The following is a 22,001-nucleotide window of genomic DNA, read 5'->3' as shown; positions in this document are numbered from 1 at the left end:
TAGTCGCAAATCTCAAAGTTTATTCTACTTCTTGACCGTGTTATTGAAGTGGCGCAGGGGTTCACTGGGGGCGCAGCGATACGGCTTCAGCCTGTCACCACATGGCTGCCTCTGTGCAGATTACATAAGCAGGTGTCGAAGTCCAGGCAACTCTGAAGTCTGAGGAAAATATGACCAGCGTGTGCGCGGGACCAACTCGCATTTCACAGCTGGTTAAGAGATACGCAAGCACGATATCACAGAAACTCAGGCCTCTTTGCAGGAACTGAAAGATTCAGCTCTATCAGACCTTTGAATGGTTGTAATTAGCACATCGTAATGGTTGCAATTATGTAAGTAGCACAAAGTCCTAATACATGTTGTCCTTTTGTTTGTTTATCCTTTCAGTCCTCTCTCCAATGCTCCTGATTGCTACGTCTTTGCGTTGACAAATCCGCCTGTTTGAAGTAGATTGAAAGGCTATACGAGTGATTGTTTACGTGTCTCTCAAACCTTGTCTAAAACCTTTCCACATTTTGTCCCTTGAAGGAGAAAATCTTGGCAAGACACGGCAATTTGATGGATCCTTACAGTGAATCATTGTTTACGGATAAATTGGCAGTAAGGTTCACCAGCCGACCGTTCCTCATCTGTGTCAGTCATATATATACGGCCCAAGGCGCTTGACGCTGCAAAAGGATTTTCCTTTGGGCAAACCGAGAGGAAAGCCGTCATTTTTTCAGTTAAGTTGTCAGAAGGGACTTTTTGATGGCATAGTTAGTTTTAGTTCAAGTTGCCTGCTGCCACATCAAGTCATCACTCTTCTAACTAATAGAAGCTACTAACAATCGAGCTAATGGTTTGTTGGACTGAAGTCTGGAAATCGATTGAATGTGCTATGGCAGGACTCAAAAATCCGGCCAATATGAAACCAATTAGGCATGATAGACAAGCGAGATTTGGAGTCGTACAAATAAATGGGTGCAAAGAGACTTCTTGTTGTGGACATCTGTGAACTCAATTGACTCAACTGCCAGTGCATTTTATTGGTCAGAAGAACATCTTGGCGATTCAGTATTACCATGGAGTCATAGAGAATAAAGGGTCTCTCTTCAGGCTCTGTTTGGGATGTTTTTGAGACATTTAAAAACTGTAGCAAATGAATCCTGGAAATACACTGCCTGGACCGTCTTAAGCTTTGATTACAGCACGCATTCATTGTGGCGTTGTTTCAATAAGCTTCTGCAATGTCAAGAGATCCAGTGTTGCATTCATTTTTCACCAAGATCTTGCATTGATGATCCCAAAGATTCTCAGTGGGGTTAAGATCTGGACTCTGTGGAGGCCAATCCATGTGTGAAAATGACTAAATGGTAAATTGAGCCAACTTATATAGAGGTTTTCTACCTTTATCAGGCCCAAAGCGCTTTACAGTAAGGGCCCAGTCACCCATTCACACTGTCATTCATACACCAATGTACGCAGACACTGGAGGCTGTTAAGGAAATACTAAAGGAGTCCGGAGGAAATGTGAATGGAGAGACGGGGCACAATCTGGATGTCTTACATGGAAGAAGTTTATCACCATATTACAGGCCTGATCATTCAGAGTCTGGCGATACTTCCACATGAAGAGAGTTAAATAGCCTCGGTTACACGTAAGCACTAACAGTCTACTCACAGACAATGTGCTACGTTGACTTGGCCACAAGTCATGCAGAAGGTCAGTGCCCAAATGTTCCCATTTGACCGTACAATAGGATACGGTTTGCAAGGCATGTGTGGAGGCCGAATGAACTCTATAATCCTCCATCAGAGGCAAGTAGGTAAGTGTCTTGCCCAAGGACAAGACACTTCACAACAACAGTGTGCATTTGAGGGAGCTGGGATTCGAACCCATGGCCTTCCGATCACGAGGCGACCCACTCTACCAACTGCGCCACCGTCGCCCTGACAAAAACGATGTCTCATGCTCCTAGAACCGCTCTTTCACAATGTGAACTTGATAAACCTGCCGTTATCATGTTGAAATATGCCCGTGTCATCAGGGAAGAAGAAATCCGCTGATGGAATAACCTGGTCATTCAGGATTTTCAGGTCTTTGGGCTCATACACCTTGACTTGACTGACTGCAGCAACCCCAGAACAGTTCAGGTGGTCACTTTTCTTGGGGTCCTCAAAAATACCAAGAGTAATGCAGTACGGATCTTAGCTTTCCTTTTCGGGGTGTACAAAGAGTCAAACGGGGATTGATGCACTGCAGTAGATGACTTTGATAAATAAGCCTCGTTTTTGGCTCTAGAAATAAACCAATATTCAAATAAACCTTAGGAATCTTTTCGAGGGCAGAGATGACATGCCTGTTAGTTATGGCACCGTCAGAAGTCCTACAGGAGCAACAATGTGTTCCCAATCCAGTGTGTTTGGGATAATCTAACCCCAAATGGTTTTAGTTTGGAATAATATGAATGAGGACCTTAAAAACTCTATCGAATCCTGCAGCGTATCTCCTCCAGGATCTCACTGTCTGTAGCAAAACTATTCCCAAACAGATGAAAGCAAGAACTCGCTGCACTTTTGACCTACACTTTCCCTCTTCACACAGCGGTACCTGCGACAGACCTGACCGCTGCCCTTTGGGTTTTTTCGACTATAGTCCTATTCTCTTGGTGTGTAGACGCAAGCCAAGAGGTAATATGCTCAAGGTGCAGCTCAGACCATTGTTGATAGAAAGAAGCGAAGCGAGGAGAGGAGAAGTGAAGAAAAAAAGGGGGCCAGACGATCCAACAGATGGTGCAAGAAGTTCAAGCGTTTTGGGAGCTACTGGCAACGCAAAATGTTTTCATATCTGAAGGCATTTTTAGAAACTCCATCCGCGCGCTGACCACGGACCGGCTGCGATTGATAAAAGCGGAGAGACGTCTGGAAAGCATTAGGCGTTTTATTCCCAAATACTTCTCCGTTAATTGTCCTTTGTCCGGATTTGAAATTTCATATCGTGTTTGTGTGAGCCGATTCTCTCCTAAGGCTTGGAAGGAATTTTTGATAAGTTCGATAGTGTTGTGGCATGGTGGAATGCAGGAGTAAGTTATGACTATGAAGCTTCCAAAGCGAAAACATCTGTAAGACTAACACCTTCAGCTCTTAAATTATCGATCCTCAAACAGCCCGGTTTGGTTCGAGATCTGGCTGGTTTTGGTGTTGATTCATCTTCAAAGAGGAGGAACGGATAGACAGTAGGGCTGGGAAATTTTCCTTCTCATATTGATCGATCTCGATTTTTGATTTGGTTTATTTTTTTCATAATAAAAGATGTATACATGTAGCTGATTCTTGAGCTTTGACATATATTTTCTGCAAACCCCAGCTCTTACAGTAACAAATAAAACTCTCCTCCAGTTTCATTTAACGTACAAATACCTTCCATTGTCTCGTCCAAACTCCAAAACGGGATGCTGTTGCTGCCAAAGAAATGGCCGTAAATCAGACAATTATAAAGTCCCATGACGATGATTGAAATTGACCAACGCTGGGATTGCGATATTGATTGCATTTGCCCAGCCCTAATAGACAGTAATGAAATCATGGAAAGGACTTCCTACCAGATCTGCCTTTTCTGTGAGCTTGTGGTTCTCAACTGATTTGGAGCCGGGACCATCAGGCTAGGAAGACGAGCTGCGACCCAAATGAGATTAGAATTGAATAATCATGCATTAACCTTAAATAGTGCTTTTCCAGACACTCAAAGTCACTTTACAATTTCGTGCATTATTCGTTCTCTCCATACTCGGTGATGGTAAGTGAGAAAACCAGTCTACATTCACCAGACTTCCCGGTGTTCCCAAACGTTCTTCCAACCAAGTAACAGCCAGGCCCTTCCCTGCTTAGCTTCCTAGGTCTGATGGGATCTGGCATTGGGTCGCCTTTGTCTTATCAAAGGCAAAGTATTGTATTTTTCCATCCATCCATCCATCCATCCATCCATCCATCCATCCATCCATCCATCCATCCATCCATCCATCCATCCATTTTCTTCCACTTGTCCATTGCCGGATCATAAAATCACATTGCACCAGCCCCTTATGGCTCCTCCTGCAGGTGGTGGGTCCACAGAAGGACGGCCTCATGATTCAAGGTTCAAGGTTCAACTTTATTAATGTCCCGAAGGAAATTATTATGCAGCAGGAGTCCACACACAATAAAGCAAAACAACAATTAAGACACAGTGAGACAACAATTGTGCTTGGGACAAAGATCACACAGTCACAGCATCATCAGTCACACAATAAGAATAAGATCACGTAAAGGCTAATTTGCAGCAGCTTCACTGAGCAACATATGATCGTTTACTTTCGCGACAGCCTCTGGAATAAAAGAGGCCCTGGCCCGACGAGTTCGAGTACAGGGCATTCTTAGCCTGCGTCCGGAGGGGAGTAAGTTAAACTCCTTAAAAAGCGGATGGTCCGGACACTCCATTATCTGTTGGGCTTTACGTACAACCCTTTGGCTGTAAAGGTCATGCAGCTGAATCTGCTGTGCACCAATGATTTTCCCTGCTACTCTGACCAACTTCATCAAACAATTTTTGTTGGTCACAGAAAGAGCCCCAAACCAAGAAACAAAACAAAATGTTAAAACTGACTCAATAAAAGACTGGTAAAAGATCGTCATGAGGACATTACAAACTCTAAATGAATTCATTTTTCTTAAAAAGAAGAGTCTTTGCTGCACCTTTCTGCAGATGGCGTCAGTGTTAGACTCAAAGCGCAAGTCCTTGTCAATAATAGTCCCGAGGTACTTGTATTCGGAGACTACTTCAACCGGTTTTCCCTGGATCACAGTGTTGGTGCCACTAGGGGGCGCCTTGCGGAAATCTATCAACATGTCCTTGGTCTTTGACACATTGATAGACAAATGAAACTGTTCACACCAATCAATAAAATCATCAGCGATAGGTCCATGGGCGCTCTCGCTGTTTGTTAAAAGACTCACAATGACTGTGTCATCTGCAAATTTCAGAAGATGCCTGTTCCCATACACACTTCTGCAGTCATTGGTGTATAAAATAAAAAGCAAAGACGATAAGACGCAGCCTTGAGGAGATCCAGTGGAGGAGAGCATTTTGGAGGACACAACCCCATTCACTCTTACACACTGTGATCTGAGTGACAAGAAGTTCACAATCCAGCCAACAAGATTAAAATCCAAATTAAAAAGAGAAATCAGCTTCTCTGCCAGTAGGTAGGGCTGGATTGTATTGAAGGCTGAGGAGAAGTCTATGAACAGCAGTCGAGCGTGGCTTTTGGGGGCTTCCATATGCTGCACTAAAAGATTTAACAAAGTCAGTGTGGCATCCTCCACTCCTCTGTTTGCCCTGTAAGCAAACTGCATTGGGTCCAACTTATCCTGCACCTGATTTAAGACCTGCTGCTTAACTAATTTTTCCAGGGCCTTCATTACCAGTGAGGTAAGTGCCACAGGTCTATAGTCATTCAGGACCCTTGGACGGCTACATTTGGCAACAGGAACAATAGTGGCGTGTTTCCAAACTTTAGGCACTGTCTGGAGAGAGAGGGACAGGGTAAAGATCCTCTGAAAAATGCCACTGAGCTGGCCAGCACAGGACCTAAGCACTCTTCCAGAAATATTGTCCGGGCCTGAGCTCTTGCCCACTTTGGTTTGTTTGAAGAGTTTTTCAACCTCTGCACAGTCAATCTTAAAGGAGGAAGTCTTTTTGACCTGTTCAAGCAGCTTACTGGTTTCCTCATCAAAGTTATTTAGGTTGTACCTCAAATAAAAGCTATTAAACTCATTAGCCAGTTGTAAATTTGAGGTGAAACCATCTACAGAGACCTGGCTCTTCTTCTCTTCGAGTCCGGTCATCATTTTCATCCCTTTCCACACTGATCTCAGGTCGTTCTGATTAAATTTAGACTCAATTTTATTTTTATACTTGATTTTCGCCTTTCTAATTTCAGCACGGACTTCTTTAGTTATCCTTGCAAGTTCTACCTTATTTCCCGTCCTGGAAACTGCTCTTTTCTCACGCAACAGCATTTTTAGTTCTTTTGTTATCCAAGGCCCATTATTTGGATAGGATATGACTGTTTTTGTTGGAATTACAGTATCCACACAAAATGAGACATAGCTGCATACGACGTCAGTAAGTTCATCAATACTAGCTGATGATTCCTCAAAGACTGACCAGTCTGTACAGTCAAAGCATCCCTGAAGAGTAGAAACACTGTCCTCATCCCACACCTGGATTTCACGCCTCTGCACTTTTTCTCGTCGCAGCAGAGTCCGATAGGTGGGCAGCAAGAACACCACGTTATGGTCAGAAGATCCAAGAGGTGCGCCTGCCTCAGACTTGTAGGCCCCCTTAATAGAACCATAACATAGATCCAAAGTCTTATTTCCCCGAGTGGGACAGGTCACGTATTGGGCGTAGTTATTCAATGACTTTTTACAGGTCACATGATTAAAGTCGCCAAGGAAAAAACACGGTGCGTCAGGGGAGATAGACTGAAGCCGTTGCGCCACAGCAAAGATGACATCATTTGCCGTTTTGAAGTCCGCTTTAGGATGTATATACACCACAGAGATGAATATCTGCGGAATTTCTCTGGGCAAATAGAAAGGGCGCACTGATATGGACAGCAGCTCAATGTCCGGAAGACAGATGCGCTCGCGCACGGTGACATTGTTACACCATGTAGAGTTAATATACAGGCAGACGCCACCTCCGCGGTTCTTGCCAGTTGCGTCTGCATCCCGATCCGCTCGAATAGGGGTTCCAAATCCATCAATATTTAGTGCCGAGTCTGGATCAGAAGCAGTCAGCCACGTCTCCACGAAGGCCATTACGCACACGTCTCTGAACTCGTGCATGAGGGATACGCACGCATGCAGTTCATCTGATTTATTCCGTAAGGACTGGACATTAGCGAGAACCATGGAAGGTAAGGGAAGACGTTTATTCGCTGTTAGTGTCCGTAATCGCTGTCGAACACCACCTTTCCTTCCTCGTTTCCTTTTCCTGCTGTTACGCCCCGTAGCTTCACGAGGCTTAAGCTTTGGTAGAGTTTTAAAAATATTCCAAATGTCATGCTTGCCGACATGAGGGAGCGCATTAGCAACCAGGGGGTTTCGGTGTTCAAATCCAAGAAGAAAGTCCCGTGAGTATTGAATCCTGTTCGTGTTTGTCTTGTCAAACAAACCCTCGGCCAGGTACAGCGAAGTTATCAAAAGCAGCAAAACTGCCAGCTCCATCGCAGGACATGTACAACAGTTCTGAAAGATTATAGACTTAAGAACCAATATCAGCAATGACTGAGGTGATCTTTGTTCCGTGGACAACTTTTCATTCACTCATTCACAACGCGCTGCTGCTGGTCGCCGCACGAGCAGCGTCCCATCCTACTTGGACTTGATTGTCAGGCCTGTTGGTCTCTCATAAGGGGCTTCTGAACCGCTCTTTGTCTGACCCGTCACCTAGGACCTGTTTGCCATGGGAGATCCTACCAGGAGCCCAAAGCCCCCGACAACAGAGGTCATTCGGGTGCTCAAACCCCTCCACCACGATAAGGTGACGGTTAGATAAGCCTAAAGATCTGACTCAGATTATGTTATTTTGCAAAAGATAAATATTGAAAGAAGGGAAAGACCTAGACTCACTGAAAACGGCTCCACTTCTGAGTCCCGATCCAAAATGTATAAAATTGATAATTCTGCACCACAAACGACTGAAATTCAAGGGATTCTTGTATTAGCAGCTCATATTTCAGTCTTTTCTCCTGTTAATGCTCCTGGATGTTTAGAAAAAATATGTGCTGCGATTGAATCATGATTTTAAACCACAAATTGAACATCTAATTGCAATCACAATGCTTATCCGGGATAAAAGAACAGCACATGTTTTCCCAAACTTTGCAGGCCAACAAATAACATGGCAAAGAGATGCGGTGGGAAAAACAAGAGATGAACCAACAACTATTAGAAATCGGATATTGGTTCTGATCAAGGAAACAAATGCTGGATAGGGTGGGCTCAACTGATGGGTTAAGTTTAAAACGTTTAAAACCTATTTTCTAACCACCACTTAATACATTGTTGTTGCAGAGTAAACAATAATAACCCTTCCTAGCACATCAGGATCAGTTTATTTTCCACTTTTTTTCGAAGGGAAATCTCAACACTGGCTTCGGTTGGCATTGGAGGCTAAAGTGCTGTTGACTAAACCTTAAAAAACTGGCAAACCCCTCTCCACCTCAGCTCCTCGCTCTCTTTTGCATCAGCAATATTTCATGACGTTATTGATGCAGCTTGCTCACATCTTCTCACTCTAAATTCATCTCGACACGGCCTTTAGCTCTTTAATTGCACGTATATATGGACCGTAGTGGAAACATAGCCTTAGTCATAGGTAAAGCTGCCAATGGATATGTATGATATGCATATGTGGCTCCATGATACAATGAGTGGCAAAGAGTTGAGGTGCAGACTGAAATATACGTAAGGAAATGAATGGAAGCCTGGAAAGTATGTGCTGAAAAGGCAGTTACACTAGATTTATCAACGCTTTCTGTTTTATCTCGAAGAAGTTCTGGAGATGAATGTGCTGTTAAGGATTTTTTGCTATGTTTCTGTATGTTATCTCTTATCACACTTTAGTGTTTAGTTAACTTAAAGGCATTACTTATACAAGTTTCTTTTCGCAGAAGGTATGCTCTTTCCTGCAGTCGAAACGTTACTTGGGTATTTCAGTGTTCACTTTCCACATTTTACCAAGTGTAGGCTCGAAATCCTACACTTTTAAACAGTAATAATCGACTCCTTGGACCGACTTTCCATTATTCATCAAAGCAAACTTGATAGAGAGCGATAAGAAAGCCATGAAATCATCGTCCTGACTGTAGCTTGACTCGTTTGTCCAGGCGTTTGCTGATCTACACTAAAGTGTGTGTGAGGTTTTATTGGCTCATGGTGCACATATTTTTGGCACCTCTCCAAAGCCGGCTCCAGGTGTGACCCTCAGCTGTTGCTTCGGGCGCAGCGACCTGTTGCACCTGGCTCTGAACCGTGTAATTACGCCCTAACAATGCACCGCCGCACGCGTTACTTTCAACGTCGGCGCGGATTATTTATTATTGGAGGAATACGGAGAAAGTCAACCAACTAGAGTTATATTCATATTCACTACATCCAAGATCTGATGGACTAGATATTACAGGTATGCACTTTTTCCAACTACTTTACACAAGACATACCATGAAGTGACTTTCAGACCGAGACAGAATCCAAAAGTATTTCATAAACAGGTAAACCTTTCTTGAAAACTTTGAATCAATGTTTACCGTCATCAAATAGATCTTTTATGAACTAATCCAGGACTTAAAAGGGCAGCCAAACATGGAAAATAAGAATAATCCATCAGTTATTGTATAGTCTAAACCTAGCTCAACATTTGGAAGTCCATAGGTACTGTACTTCTCAGGACGGGTTATGGAAGGACGGGTCAAAGAGTTTTTACACTAACAAAGTCTATATGGAAACACGTTAAACCGTTGCTTCCTAAAAATAAATAACTATAAAGACTCCAGTCTGGCCTCTCGTGTTAAACTGGCACTCTTTTAGCTTCCCGAGCCTTTACGACTTCCAAATCGAGTATGGTTGTAATTATCTGAAGGCAGACGCAAACTACCGCTCTGTTTATACCTCCGAATTAGCTGAGAGAGACAGAATGGGAAAGTCCCGTGCCTCCTGTCATCTCTCATCTGGCACCGGCTCGGGCAGGCTGCTTCAAATCACTGAGCGTTTGAGGATTTGAGGCTGGGCTCCGCGCGGGGCTATAGGGCGATACATGAGAAGACTCCGCTGTGATGCCAGGGATGAGTTTTATGGGCTGGTGCAGACATTCTAAAGACGGGATCTGTGCTATTCCGTGATCATCCATCTGCCAGTCTTGTCGTCTGCTTTGGCTTCTGTTGGAATAAACTGCTGTTCAGGTCAAGCTCAGTGGAAAGGGCATGATGTCAGTTCGTCGGATAGTGGGGCCGATTGATTGGCAGCCTGGCTTCCATCAGTCTATACCCAGGACAGCGGTGGCTACTGGAGAGAAGTGAAATTGTATTGCGACTGATCTGAAGACGATGGTCCCGATCTTGTGTTTCTCTTGCTCATGTGCTGTTGTTTTGATCATGTTTCTGCAGTGTGGAGTTTGCCGCGCTCCTTATTAGTAGTGCTAGAGCAGGAACCATCAATATTCTCTCTTTTTCTCAGGACGTGGACAGTGTTACGCTCACAGTGGGATAAATAGTTTATAGTTGTCCTGCAAGAACTTCCTTAATGAGATACGTGAAGCTGTACACAGTGTTAAAGGAAAAGGCCACCGTTTTCACATACTAAGATATATTCTTACCTGAGCTTAGACAAGCTGATGCGTACCTGTCTGGTAAATGCAGGTTGTTAGCATTTAGCCTCTCCTCCTCTCCTCTATGGGGCCAAACGGGGTTTGACTTTACTGCACAGACGTTGAAGTGCTCCTAAGGTGTCATTACAAAATAGCATTTTTATACACTTAGAAAATCGCCAAGTTTAATTCTGTGTAACTATACTTGGATCGTGTAACTTTTCACACAATTGTATTTAAATAGGGAAAATGTGGAAGAGCTTGGACGCTTCTAACTTCACCTTGGTCCAGAACTTTGGAGCTATAGGAATTTGCTGGGAGAGGCTAAATGCTAACACCGTCTTTGGTCTATTTTCGTGACTGAGTGCACACACAAAGACCAGACAGTGACGCATCAACTCGTCTAAGCTAATGTAGTCAGCGCTGCTTGTAGCACACCAGATCTCAGCCCTGACCCCTTTAGTGTTAGTGTTAAGTGTTAAGCGAATTAACAATGGTGTTCGAGAGGATCGATGAAGCATAAGCTGCAGTCAGGATGTCTTATACAGGAGAAGTTTATTTGCCATCGGTGCAGGACCCGGAGACATGAACTCGAGACATTACGCTAGTCCTACCATTCAAGTCTGTCCATGCTTCCACAGAAAAGGGATAAATACTCTCTCAGAGCGTCATACTGATATGCAAACATTCAGTGGCTGAGAGTGGGCGCCTGAGCACCACAGTCAAGGCTATGACAGAGATAGTACGACTTTACAGCTTGACCCAGTATGATGAATAGCGATTTAATGTTATCCTCTAACACTAGGTGACCTCACGAGAGCACTGGTGCACTGTTGTTTGCACGCAAGATGCCAGCTTCGTCTTGAGCAAGGCGGTTGTTGCGCCAAGTGGAAGATCGGGCTCACAATCCTTCATTTCATCAAAGCAGTCGTTTCCTGCAAATGGCCTTGTCTCGTCTGTGTTGATGCAAAATGTATGTGATTCAATCCCCCACACACTTCTGGCTAAATGAGAATGGCAGCCTCTGGAAGTGCACCTGGCATAAACACTGCACATTATTCTACATGTGCTGACTTTTTATAGTGAATGACTGCAATTAAGTGAGGCAGGAGTGCTCATTAAAAAGCAAATGGATCTTCATAGTTACTGTTATTTTACATTTTCTATTACTTAACATTAGAAAGGAATTGCGTGGTTGCAATTTTATGACTTTTGTGACTCACATAGAGTTAGACTTCCTTTTTGTGGGTTTAAATGTCTTTTGCATTCCTTCTGTTTTAACCATTAGCCCAGCTGTGATATTGATTGAACAGACAAATGAGTTGGTAACAAGTAATTACATTTCCAAGCTTTTTAGAGATTATAGAGCTTCACAGTATCAAGTTAATAACAGGGACTTAGTGCCTTCATACCCGACAAATGTGTCACCTTGCCACAAGAATCTGCCAATTTCCTTCTTATATCTTAACTTAGGCCTGCGACACTTCAGGAAACAGCTGTGGAATATTTATATCCAGTGCTTTATTTATTCTCACAATGAATGGGCTTTTCTGCATCCCGCTCTGTACTTCAATATGTTTGGCCCGTGGGGAAAAGTTCAGATCAAGGGAGGATTTCTTTACGACTCTAGACACACTCATCTTTTTGATCAGTCAGTGTCTCGCCTCCCGTTTTATGTTCCCCTTGGATGTTGTTATTACAGCGCGGCATGCTAAGCTAACTTCAGTCATATGCTAAACACATGCTATAGCCCTGTAACGCAGGCGGATGAACACATCAAGTCGCGTCGCTGCTGAGAGACAGAAACTGTGTTGAATGAAGCCAAGGGGTCGGTTTGGGAATCTTCCTGGAATTTTCTGATTTGGAATTTCAAACAGATACTTGAAGACAATCTGGAATGTGAAAGGGAGGATCGATTGTGTGGAAAACGTATAGTAAATTCATCACTTTTTTATATTGTTTCCCAATGAAAAATCAACCCTTCTGATGCTTCCACATCCAGACCCCTTCACAAGTCATGTTCAGATCATTTCGAACCTCAAATTGCCTCCACTTCAAAGCCTGTCTTCCCAAAACCTGGAGGCTATTAGTTTTAGCTTCACTCCTCTCTGGGAAAACATGAGGAAGCGCCCAAGTGTTTTCTTTGCACAGAAATTAAAGCTCAGCTGTTTTTTTAAATACAATTTATTATTTCTAAAGCAAGCTAAGGTGTCCAAAAATGTACGCAAAGAGCACGGCAAACATCAAAATGATTGAGAACGTAATATTCTGTCATATTTCACTGAATTTGACTGAGAATTTGAGCGCCAATCTCGCAAATCAGCGATTCAAAGGCGATGACAAGTTGACTTATGATGCTTATCACGGCCCAAATGTGTCCCATATTTAAGATTTATGATGCAGTGATGCTGAAAGAATGTTGGCTTAGCTGTGGCTTTATGGGATTCAACGGGTCACTGAGCATGGCCTGGACAATCGCTACACAGCATCAGGTACTGTAGAGTGGCTTGAATTTGAATCTGTGGACTCAATTCACTTCACTCAAAAGGGCAAGCCTGTAAGTGAATGTCAATCTGTTGTCTAATCTCACTATTCTTATTTAAAGCTACACTGCATGAGGAACATTCCAGGTTATATAGTTCTATGTCAGCCAAACTGTTATAAAACACAAAACTATATGCGAGCCATACCAACTTTGATTTTATTTTTGCTGTGTGTTATCAGAATAGAGCATTTGGAAAAGAACCGTCTGTATACTAAGCTGCAACATCTCCATGGAGACGAGGCAGTGATGTCACGTGGCGTCCTTGCAAAGTTACAAGTCAGGGCTGAGGAATGAGCCCAGTCATAGCAAAGAAAATCAACAGTCATGAAATAAATGCTTGTATTAGTAACATGAGTTTTTTCTTTCATTGTTTGTAATGTTACCCATGGCTTTACCCATGCAGGGGATCCCTAACTTTTCAGACGTGACCCTCAAAATTACAGAACACTCTGGGACACCCACTAGAAAGAACTCTTTAACACAGATCAAACTTTCACAACTTTTTTTTTTCTATTGTTGACCGCTTAGAACCTTCATTTGTACTCCAAGTACCCATTAACCTTGAAAGTGTTTTAGAATATTTTTAATTAATTACATTTTCGACAGTATAAAGGCAGTGTTTTTTGTCCAACTAAAACTCAAATCCCTTTGTATTGCTGCAAGATATTTTTTAAAGCAGTTCTATGTAGTTCTTCCCCCTAGAGGCCATAAGCGCCACTGCAGATGTCGTAGCATGTTTTTTTACTCATTAATTGTCCATAAGAGTAAATACTACGTTGACAGAAAAGACAAAGGGAGAGAGGGATATTGTACGTCCAATTACACAATGGAGATCATTTTTTTCACTCAAACTTGGCTGTAAATACTGTTTAAGTCTCGCTAGCCCACAGTTAGCTTTGAAACGTTAGCTTGTTAGCTTCTTCTTCGTGATTCTATTAGTGTGTATTGGGGCTATTAAGGTTAACAAGTTACTGCTTTAAATTCACACATTGACTCAGAATTGAAAATACAAATTAGACATTTTTATTTTCATGGTCCCAGTAGCACTTTATTATGGCTTTTATTATTGGTGGTTGTTTTGTACTTTAAAAAATAAATACATGTTTTTTTATATTCATTGGAGCAGCAGCAGCAACTGATGACTTTCCCATGTGGATTAAATCTGTATTACTGATTCAAACCCATCTTCAAATAGCACTTATTACCTTACCTTTTAAAATTAGATGCTCATACCCCTGGTTGTAAAACACTAAGATCATATCTGGTCTGATAATAAGTATTTGACCTGAATTCACAAGAAGGCACTTTTTGTTTCTTGAAATCATCTTAGGAGCCTAATTCAGAGCTTGCCACTTTGGTGCTTCATTCTCATATACTGTTTTTATAATTGAACTCAGTTGCCCCCAAGCCTATAAACCAAACGTCTATTATCCCAGACTGCATATTCCTTATAAGCGCATTTATGTGAATCCTGGTTGTTGTTTTGGGCCTATATCCCTCTGAGCTTTACTGGACACGTATAATAGGCGAGCGCAAATATCTTCCAGAGGCCATAAGCTCGCGCAGATGTTGCCTCCTGTAATTTAATGCAATCTGTGAGTACGAGTTTCCTCTTATGGGCCACCCTGTTAGCGCTCTCCTCTCACCTTTTCTGCTCTGCTCTGCTCTGCTCTGCGACGCTTGGCTCGGGCTCTTCAGCCAGGTGTATTTTTGGAACAGAGGCGTAGGTCTGCCGAGGTCCCCAGATGCCTGATATTTATCGCTACCAGGAGTGGAAAGGACTTTTATATTTTATACAAATAGTTGACATTTTTGAAGGATTGTTTCATTTCACTGTGTTGTTGGAGATGAAAGTATTACTCAAATATGCAAACCAAACTTTCAAAAAAGAAGGAGCAGCAGTCATGGTTGTGGTGCTATGAGCTGCTTAGCGATTGGAAGTATTTATATTCAGTTATACACACTTTAATCATAGTACTTATAGTAATGGTAGTATAATAGTGGTCCTGGCTCTTATGGTGCCAGAATTAAATTAGGATTTCAAAAGGCTAGCCAGCTATGTAACTATAATAACCAAAAGATACATGATCTAAATTACAAGATTTATTTGAAAGCATTTTTGCTGTATTTGTTGTACATAAGTATTTGATGTTTTCTTTTCTTGTAAAATATCTGCGGTACGATCAGTAGTGATCAGTAGTCACAGGTGATCAGCCTTCTTCATGCCTTGATTTTTACTTCTTTAAAGCACTAAGAACTAAGTTACTTGTCTACCTTAATAAATCCTTTTCGTAGTCCCTCTGGGGGTAAAACAAGTGTTAATGGAATGACTGGGGGGTCTTTCATCTCCCCTGGCCAGAAAACCACACTTGCAGCTTTCTCTGCTACAACCTGGAGACCCAATACACACTAATGGATCACGAAGAAGAAGAAGAACAGGCTAATGGGCAAAGCTAGCTGTGGGCTAGCGCCACTTAAACAGTATTTACAGCCAAGTTTGAGTGAAAAAAAAAAATCTATTGTGTAATTGGATGTACAATATCACTCTCTCCTTTCGTTTTTTTCTGTCAGCGTAGTATTTACTCTCAAAACACAACATGCTACGACACCTGCAGTGGCGCTTATTGCCTCTAGGGACATGAGTTGCTTAGTACTGCTTTAAAAAAGGAGATTTTCAATGGGACTTTTACCTGTGGCGTTGGGAGAAGGGCAAGCTTATAGTAAAAGTAGTTGGTGGTGGTTTACTCTCAATTCAGTAGTTTATTGAAACACCTATTTATAGGTATGTATGTATATTTTCTCAATTCCAAATGCATAGATTGAATAGATATACCCTCTAGACACTGAACACAGACAAGAAACAACATACATTTCTTACTATTGAACATATAAGGGAGAAAAAGGGAGAGATTATGCCGATCCATATTAACATCCAGGATTAAAAAGCCAAGTAAAAGGACCTCTTCTTTGCTCAAGAATTCTTTGTGGAAAAAGAGCCTTTGCCAATGCAAAGTTAGAGAGACAACATCTAATTTCCTTTTCCCAAATTCAGAACAGATGATTTCCAATAAGACTTTTTTTTAATATCAGCCTTAACATTAGTCAGTCTTCTCCATTTGACGTCCATAGTGTAAACTTTATATACAGTAAGCCTTCAAATACTCCCGGCTCTATTCTTCTTCATCGCTTTTTGCTATTATTAATTATTCAGGGAGCTCCCTTGGGTCGAGAGAACATCTGTTTTGGTGATTTTTTTTTGTAAGAGTGTGAAGTTGCTGCTAAGCTGCTGTGATCAAAGAAATATAAAAGGTGCTCGATGTTCGGATATTAACATTTGGTTTGGGTTAAAAGTGGTAAAAGTGTGAACAGGGGGTACCATGACATGAGAGTGCGGAGTATTTCCATCTCCAAAGAGCAGTAAAGCTGAGGCCGCATTCATTTTGTGGAGAGTCACAGTGGGTTGGGTCGAGTTCAAGACCTGTCCCCTCCTTCGGCCCAGCTTGTGAGAGTAAAATTATCACTTTGTCACTGAGGAAATCAATGAGATCTGTATGCTGTTATGTTTTCCATATGAGAAATGAAAGTTACTGGCAATGTAGGTATCTGTATGCTGTTGGGATGTAGTGACGCAATCTGCATTCCTTCTATTTTCCCTCTGAATTTATTATTAAGATTTGAGAAAGCAAAGAAAGCATGATAATGACGCCCAATCTCTCCGTTCTTCCTTCTTCCAGGGCGATATCCAGCAGCTGTTGATTGTGGCGGACCCCCGAGCGGCCTACGACTACTGTGAACACTACAGCCCGGACTGTGAGAGCCCCAGCCACCACGACACCCCCCAGAACCAGGAGCCCGAGACGGATCTGGTCAGTCCCTCCATGTCTCTTCCTCGTCTGTGGGGGAGAGGTCATATCATTGTTTTTTTAAACTTTTGTACACCACGTAGAACCTTAGCGTAAGCACACGTCAACCTTTGAGCTAAATAGAGGCTGAATCTGGTCAAACCTCAGTCACGGGATAACTTTCTGACTAATGTCCCAAAACGCGTCGCTAACAACACAATTACTAACTAAACAAGAACTGGTCCAGGACTAAACAAAAACATAACCCAGACTGAACACGATCAACTTGATTAAGAAACAGAGACTAAACTAAACAATGACTAAAACAAAGACAGGTCTAAACCAGTTTTAAATTGGACTAAAACAAGACTGAGTAAAATGGGCATTGACTGAAATAATGTATTATTATCATTATTTATTGAAACAGGGACAATGTACAGAACCATTAGTCTTTACAAGAGGAGATGGTTTGTACCAGATTTAGCTCAGCAGCTATTTTCCATCCGCAGTCCCTGGACAGGTGTGAACATAAAACATTACAATTACAATCTATAAATCCAATCTACTGTATAAAATACGTTCTTTGCTTTTCCTAAAAGTGTACACACACACACACACACAAAAAAACTAAACAATCTCTATAGTTTACAGTACATTCATTAATGCTGACACGACTATCATGTTAATATCAATTCTTTGATAATAACATGTTTTTTTGTTATTCTTATCTTAAAGGTGCATTATGCAATTTTTTATGTGGAAAAAAAAAGTTGATATTTATGTGTATTTGACCTTGTATTGTAATGACCCAGTGGCTGTATGAGTGGTCAGCATGGCACCTTTACTTATCTGGCCTCTACAATGCTCCAGGATCAATTGTTTTGTAGGTTTTCTGGTGACAAGCTCCGTCAACAGTGAAAACCTTCCAAACAATTGATCCAGCAGCGTCCTAGAGACCACTGTGATGGAAAGTAAAGGCACCATGCTGACCACTCATACAGCTGCTGGGCCACTACAATGTCAAATACAAATTAATTTCAACTTTTTTTCACATAAAAAGTTCCATAATGCAGCTTTAATATTAGTATTTCTGGCAAGTTCCAATATCTGCTAGTGGAATAAGTATTTTTTCACGTAAATGAGGGAAATTGTGCAAAATTGACATTTTAGAGCTTTTTACCATGTTACAATATTAATCTCATCAAAAACATACCTGGAGTTGGGTTTTGAGCCACTAGCGCATCTTTGAGTCATCTTAGGCTCTTCTCCAGTGACTATTACAGACAGCTCCCATAAATCTCCTCCTTTTTCCCAAAAAGCTCCTCTTGAGGTCCTTAAGGTACAGGAAATGTTTTTATCTGGTGTTGCAGCAAGTAGTGCTCATGCCTCACAGCAAGAAGGTCCCGGGTTCGATTCCCACCTGGACTGTCTTTCTGTGTGGAGTTTGCATGTTATCCCTGTGTCTGCTTAGGTTTATTCCAGATACTCTAGTTTCCCCTAACACTAAAATAATACATGTACTGTACATGTTTCATCCTCCAGCCAGGTGTTTCTGACCATTATCCTCCATATCTGGAGATGGGTCCCCGAGCGTCGACCTACAGCATTGAGGATGGGTCAAATACAGGGATTAATTCCTCTACGGAGATTAATAAAGTAGAACTTAACTTAAATTAACCTCTCAATATGTTAGACTTAATCCTCTCAAAGCAAAGAGAAAACATCCGTCATTGCTTCGCTGCAGCTGCACACACCGAGCAGTGTAGTTGTTTTTTTGTCTTTATTGAAACAGCTGCACAGTGAAGGGGTGCAAGACAAGGGGGGAGTGGGACAGGTTTATTGGAGCTGGATGTTTTGTTTGAGCTGTATACGATCAATATTGCATTTTCTGTTAATAAAAAAAAAAAAAAAAAAAATTGCATTTTCTAATCATCAAAGTTATGCAATATTGATTAAGATGTGTTTGACATTTCGACTGAATACCTGTAAAAAGCATACTATATTACCCCCTTCTTTTCTAATCTAATCTAATCTAATCTAATCTAATCTAATCTAATCTAATCTAATCTAATCTAATCTAATCTAATCTAATCTAATCTAATTTAATCTACTTATTTCAAGAACATTCCTCTAATTTCTGGATGACAGTGTTCAGGGTAGCTTCAAAAAAAGAAAAATCGAAACTGAGCACCATCAAACTAAAGCAATCTCGAGATTATCCGAAATCCACTTTGTGAATTTGCAGAGCCGCTGTTTGAGAAGCACCCCGGGCTCTCAGGGTGGCTCCCTCCCTCCCTGGTGGGTGGGTCGTGGGTGATCGAGTGGGTGGGTGGCATTTGCTCCAAGATGTGGGTCATTAGGTAAAGATGTCCCGAGGGAGCGAGTCTAAATAAAGGGTTTGTCAGAGAAAGTGTGGACACAGGGCCGAGGGGAGGGGTAACCGTGGCGATGAGAGGCAGGAAGCAGAGGAGATTTGAGAAGAATGATAACAAAGATCGAGATGGAAGATGTTTTGTATTAGAATGAGATCAAAAGACGGGAGTTTACCAGATGGTTTATGATATTTTTAGATATTAGAGGGAGCTTTCTTTCCAAGGCTGAGTAAAGCAGCGTTGTTTGGTCTGTCTTTGTCCTTGAGTGAACCACTTTATATCGATGCGCGGTACTCCTTGGCGTTCGAGACAGTGATGAATCGTCTAACAGGAAATGGAGTGTAAAACAAGGAGGTGATGCAGACAAAATAGAAATGATTCAGTACCAAGCCACAGGCAGTGAAATGCTTGGCTATTCACCAAAAGCGTCAAGCAAACGTCCAAACTGATGCGAGATGCAGTTTACTTTGTCATAGCAGGATGTGTTTTAAAAGGCCTTGCTCTTGTGACTTTCTGCGTACAAACATTGGAAGAGCGAGTCAAGTTTAAACGTGGTCCAAACAGCAAACTTACCTAAAGCTTTTCTAACATCCCATTTCTTCACAGGGATTAGTTCATAAAGCACAACAACTCATCTGTTAGTTATCAATAAAAAAAATGCTTTCTAATACAGTATGTTTTTACCCAACAAACGTCACCAAAAGGAGGGCAAAACAAACCCCATTCCAATGCTAGAAAAAAGGCTTTAAACCTGTGGTCTGCCAGTTTAGGGTTAGGGTTATAGTTAGGGTTAATAATTGTTCATATCCACATCTCAAAACGAATGCACTGGAGAGCTAACAGTCGATATGCCAGTGTGAAACGTCATTTGAAAGCCAAGATCTTCTAGTGTCTAAATGTATGTATGTTTCAGCAAAAAGCATAGAGTTGAACCCATTCTCAAAGGGACTATACAGAGTTTAAAAATGTTAAAATTAAGTATTTTCCTCCATCTACATGTTCCAGCCATGTCCTAGTGTGTAGAATGACCTGTTCACCACAACTGCCTCTAAAATCCTGCGCTGTCACCCAAAAAGGTGTTAATTTGGGTCCGAAGTGCCGTCATACACGAGCTTAATATAGAAGCTGCAGTTACATGTATGACCTGAGGTGGCAGTAGTGAGTATAAAATGGCAAACTTGCATCTAGCCTCTTTAAAAAAAAACAATCTATCAATCTAATTTCAAGTGCAAAAAGTCAAAAAGTCAATTATTATTTGCAGATCTTTCTTTCTTATTCACTCTAATCTAATATATTTATTTCAAGAAAATGTCTCTGGTTTACATTTTTCAGGGTAGCTTTAAAATGAAAAAAGAGAAACTGAGCACCATCAAACTAGAGTAATCTCTAGATTATACAAAATCCATTGAGTCAATTTCCAAAAGCGGCACAAGAACAAGAGCACTCTGGGCTCTCAGGGTGGCTCCCGGTGTGGGGGTCGTGGGTGACTGAGACACAACTTACATCATGTTTGCTGTTCCTAACCCTATCCATGACCCTAAACGTCACTTTTGTGGACAATAAATCCACTTTTTTCTTATCTTTATCTGAATCCACATGGATTTACTTTTGCCCATTACATTGTGCCAGTAATCTCCAAAGTATCCCAGGCACATTTTCTGATCATTGAATCATTAACATTTGCTTCAGGGTAAGTGCTTTCACAGTCCACTCTCGCGTTGACGTTCCAATAGTATTCTACACTTTTCTCATTTCAAAGTGATTATTCCTGGCTCTCCTGAAGATCCCCCGCCAGATTCCCCTTAATTGAAATGACGCTTTTTGTGTCAAATTTTTCTTTTCCTTTTTATTATTTTGCTACTTAAAGTCAGCTGACATTTTTTCCTCCGGTATTTTGCCGAAGAACTGATGAGATCACAGTGGAAAGTTTACCCCCCCCCCCCCTTTTTCCTTAGCCCACTCTGGAGCGCGCCGTGATTTATATCTCTGATGACTTTAGCAGGCTCGGCCCCAGACTCCCAGGGAAATACTAGCCTTTCCTTCCCCAAGCTATGGACTTCCAATACCTGGAAAAGTCAACTCTAGGACCCTGCTTCTCAAGCCTCGTCCACGACAGCCCAAAACCTTCAGCCATTCCTGTCCTTGGAAAATATTGCTCTATCACGGAGTTGCATTCAAAAGCCAAGAATGAAAGCTTGTCAATCCTAAATAGACAACTGGGAGCGTTTTGAACATCGGGACATTGTAAATCTGGGATTTTCATTTGAAGTTTTGAGCAGTGAGAAGGACACAAATGTTTTCCAGCATTCCGACCGCATTTGCCTCTGACAGAGTGATGAAACTGACAAGTCTTTGTCGTCTGTGACTGCGATTGAGGGAGGAAAATAAGGTTTACTCTGCGCACTGGCAGGTTAATAACGTTTTATTTGAACTGTAATTCCAAAAGGTTTAAAGCAGAACTAAGTAACTCCTAGAGGGCATAAGCGCCATTGTAGGTGTCGTAGCATGTTGCTGTTTTTTACTCATTAATTTTCCGTGAGAGTAAATACTACGCTGACAGAAAAGAAAAAGGGAGAGAGGGATATTATACATCCAATTACACATTGGAGATAACTTTTTTTCACTCAAACTTGGCTGTAAACACGGCTAAAGTGGTGCTAGCCCACAGTTAGCTTTGCCTGTTAGCCTGTTAGCTTCTTCTTCGTGATTCCATTAGTGTGTATTGCGCCTCCGACCCGGAGCAGGGAAAGTTGCAATGCATGGTTTTCTGGCCAGAGACACCAGGGGAGATGAAAGAGCCCCCCAATCATCCCATTAATTGTACTACCTCCAGTGGGATTAAGGTAAACAAG

The 22,001-nt window shown here is 41.8% G+C and overlaps 1 protein-coding gene and 1 long non-coding RNA gene across 2 annotated transcripts in view; one reads left to right on the top strand and one right to left on the bottom strand.

Annotated features, from left to right (window-relative positions):
• Positions 1-22,001, bottom strand: part of LOC306973129 — a 268,899-nt gene that overhangs the window by 96,006 nt on the left and 150,892 nt on the right. The gene's annotated exons all lie outside the window — the stretch shown is intronic.
• The window catches only part of col11a1b (collagen, type XI, alpha 1b), a 185,727-nt gene that overhangs the window by 26,173 nt on the left and 137,553 nt on the right, over positions 1-22,001 (top strand). The window contains exon 5 of the mRNA XM_079569937.1: positions 16,670-16,801. Coding sequence (XP_079426063.1) covers positions 16,670-16,801 — 132 coding nt within the window. The remainder of the gene's footprint in view (positions 1-16,669; positions 16,802-22,001) is intronic.

This window comes from Gobius niger (assembly GCF_951799975.1).
Source record: "Gobius niger genome assembly, chromosome: 13".
Classification (NCBI taxonomy): Eukaryota; Metazoa; Chordata; class Actinopteri; order Gobiiformes; family Gobiidae; genus Gobius; species Gobius niger.
This window is presented reverse-complemented; position numbering and strand designations above follow the sequence as displayed.